Here is a 3,647-nt window from a genome sequence, read left to right on the forward strand (position 1 = left end):
TTTTTTAAAGATTTTTTTAAAGAAATTTCCAATGGTAATTTAAACTGCAAAGTATTCACATGCAGTTATTATATATTTTTTAAACGTTGCATTTAATTTTTACATTTATGTTGTCATATTTATAAAGTCTCCAACTACTCGCATGCAGAATGATACGATGGAGGTAAAATAACAAGTGCATGCATTTTCACCCCCCCCCCCCCCCCCCCCTATTTCACTACCATCTAAACATCTTCCTGCGATAACAATCTTCCATATGCATATATTAAAGATATGTGTGTCAAGATTAGCCTTATTCATAAATAGTTATTTGTTATAAGAGAAAAGTAGGCAATGTAAATTTTAAAATTCACTGATCAAATTATCTTTGATTTTTTTCTTATTATGATGTAAAAGTACGAAAATTTTGTGTAACGAATATTGGTCATACTTGGCTGAAATCTGGCAAATAAATACGAAGCAGAGCTGTCTCATTGGCCATCTCACCACGGGTTTTCCCTTTTGTGTGTGTTAATGTTTAAGTAAAGATATCTTTTAGAGAGAAGTGAGTAAAACATTCAATTTTTATTCGCATAGATGCTTTTGAGAATTAAATCAAAATTCGTGCGAGCTATTTACATATACAATACTTGCTACACACACTTTAATGAAACTTTCATTATATCTATTTGAAACAATGATATTTTGTTCATGAATGGTAACATTGTCATTGTAAATATCTTCAGTGTGGTATAGTTATATTGTAAGCCATAATCAGCTGTTTAAGGAAATTAGGCTTCGTAAGATCTAATCCGTTTATAACAAGATTGAAACACAGGACTCCGAAAATAAGACATACAATTGCAGTGTTAATTCTTCTAGCATGTATGGCCAGCTTACTTCTCTTCCCTGCACCAGCATCGTCGGCAGCTGATAGGGCAGGCTTCGATTCCAAGTTAGTGAACTCCTCTGTCATTGCTCCATCATCAGAAAGTAACGCATTATCACGACTCGCCTGTCTAAGCTGAAGTAATGCCCCTTCTATATATAACAATATTATTATTAATATTCCTATAGCCACCTGTATAAGTAACGATAAGGAAATCACGGTAATAGCAATTAATGGCTTTTTTCCTGCTCCTAGATCTCCACCGAAAACAGATTTAATCTGCGCGACATTTGATAAGAAAAGTGCCACATCTAGCATTCCCAGTGACAGTGCTTTTCTTGCATTATGTCTGTTTCGCTGTATATTCTGAAAAGCAAATTATAAGTCCATAAATTCATTTAGCACATTTTCTTCTGTATTGCGATAAGTGATGAGTAATTCAGCTTCATGTTTTATAAATTGAAAGACTATATACTAAAACAGTTTAAATATTGTAAGCAGTGGTATAGATAATTTAAATTACTCAAACATTGGAAAAAATTAGAGGCTTCCACGACCCCGAATTACCATAGCAGACTTGAGAGACAAAATCAATAAAAGCATAAATTTCAGTTAGAACACTTTATTTGATTGTTTTTCATACATCCTTAAATTCTGTTAAGTCGTGCCTTCTATGGATGATTATACCATAAGGGTTTTGCTCATTGTTTTAGTTCGTTATATAATCAATAGCTGCTTAAATCCATTTCATTTATACTCTGGTGAATATAGTTATCTCATTGGCAATCGTACCAAATCTCTTAATTATGTTTGCTGAAGAATCAAAATCTCAAATTTTTGAGATTCTGTTTGTCACGATTTCATTAACTGGAAGCTCACTTTTTATTTTTTTTGTAACGAAAGCGAAGGTTAAAAAGATATATGGGTCAATAGAATTGGAAAACAACAAATATTACGGTAAAGTTTTCCTTGTCGAAAAAGACTCACCAAAGTCAGCTAATTGCAGGATTTAGAATATATACAAAGCGCAATTTTTCATAAAAGAGGAATTATGGAAAAGAACATTTTTTTTACCGAAACAATGATATGAGACGTAATATCTCATTTTAAAGGTAATATATAGAGTATATTTGAAAAAGAGCAATTTGGAAAAAAAGTATGTAAAAATTGCGATCAATATCTTTCGGTTAGTATTAGTTCACCTTAATTGCAATAACCAAAAGGGAATATTTGACTAAATATAGGTTATCGGTTATTAAACAATAAATTAATAAAGGATACATGTCTATTGTAAATAGTTAGTAGAAGTTGGCCATGAGCATACAGCTGATAAAATGAAAAATACTAATTTGTATTGGCGCAAATATATATCTTTATTTTTGGCGCGTTTGGTACACAATCTTTAGAAAATAAATTGGTGCAAATAAGTTGTCACGCAAATGATTTTTTTTTAGCAAAAGTAATAAAACGTCGTCTGAATGTATGATTTGTATTAATTTTTCGAAAAAGGGAATATGTCAAAAGTGAATCATTATAAATAGAATAAACAACTTACCGCCAACACCGTCGCCATTTTCCCTTCACTTTAAATATGTTTGAAATGACAAAAGTACACTACCTCGGTTCATTTCACATGTTACTCATACCTGTAAACCTTTAAAAAAGTACAATTGTTTCATTTTATGTCTCCTCAGGTAACAGTTTTAGTGAAAAACAAAACCTATCATTATAACTCTTACAACTTTAAGATGAAATTTTTAATACCAAACGCAGGCTCGATTACTGAATGAATTAATCAATAAAAAGCAGATACGGACATCTTAAAAAATATAAAGTAGCACCCAAACTATTTTCCGGTATTAATTTGAAATCCTCATCCTTTTCTCGGTGAAGGGGGTAAGGGGTGTTGTGACCTTTATGTCAGCACAATAAACCATCAAGGGTATTCTAATATGGAAGAGTTGCAATCTTAAATTACAAACAAAATGTATCATTTATACTATACCGCAATCTGTCTCATGGATTATAGATACTTCATTAGCTACAATACCAAACCAAGTGTTTAGACGGGCTCTTGACTTGAAAGCAAATAATGAATACCAGACATTTAATAGTTACTCCACTCGGATACGAAATACAACATACTTGCAAAACTACAGATACTGTATATCAGTGCGGTGAATGTGGTAAACAATATGTTATTTAGCCATAATTACGGGGCGCCGAATGGGACTCTTGTGGTTTTGTACAAAATTCAATTCTGTCATAACAAAATCATTTTTGTCTTACAAAACTATGTGCTACAGACTTGTTTTGTGAGAACTTCAATTTTGTGATGACAAAATTCATGTATGTAGACAAAATTCATTTTTGTCATGACAAAATTCATTTTTGTAGACAAAATTAATATTTGTCATGACAAAAGTCAATTTTGTCTAAAAGGTATGCAAATATAAACATATTTGCATACAAAATTGACTTTTGTTACCTGATATGGAAATTAAATCACAAAAGTCAATTGTGTGAGACAAAATTGACTTTTGTGAGACACAATTGACTTTTGTGAGACAAAATTGACTTTTGTGAGACAAAATTAACTTTTGTGAGACAAAATTAACTTTTGTGAGACAAAATTAACTTTTGTGAGACAAAATTAACTTTTGTGAGACAAAATTGACTTTTGTGAGACAAAATTCAAGTTTGTCAATTTTGTTGAGACAAAAGTCAATTTTGTCAATTTTGTTGAGACAAAAATCAATTTTGTCAATTTTGTTGAGAC

At 31.2% G+C, this 3,647-nt stretch overlaps 1 protein-coding gene across 2 annotated transcripts; it reads right to left on the minus strand.

The window, feature by feature from the left end:
• Positions 1–544: 544 nt before the first annotated feature.
• Positions 545–3,032, minus strand: LOC134704995 (uncharacterized). Of its 2 annotated transcripts, none has more exons than XM_063563771.1 (3): positions 3,014–3,032; positions 2,424–2,522; positions 545–1,234 (listed from the first exon to the last, which is right to left on the minus strand). In XM_063563771.1, the coding sequence occupies exons 2-3, from the start codon at positions 2,439–2,441 to the stop codon at positions 722–724; spliced, it is 531 nt and encodes a 176-aa protein (XP_063419841.1). In that variant the 5' UTR covers positions 2,442–2,522; positions 3,014–3,032; the 3' UTR covers positions 545–721. The 2 variants fall into 2 exon arrangements, with proteins under 2 accessions (XP_063419841.1, XP_063419840.1); XM_063563770.1 differs by lacking the exon at positions 3,014–3,032 and adding an exon at positions 2,874–3,007.
• Between the last annotated feature and the right edge of the window lie 615 nt (positions 3,033–3,647).

This window comes from Mytilus trossulus, chromosome 2 (genome assembly GCF_036588685.1).
Source record: "Mytilus trossulus isolate FHL-02 chromosome 2, PNRI_Mtr1.1.1.hap1, whole genome shotgun sequence".
NCBI lineage: Eukaryota > Metazoa > Mollusca > Bivalvia > Mytilida > Mytilidae > Mytilus > Mytilus trossulus.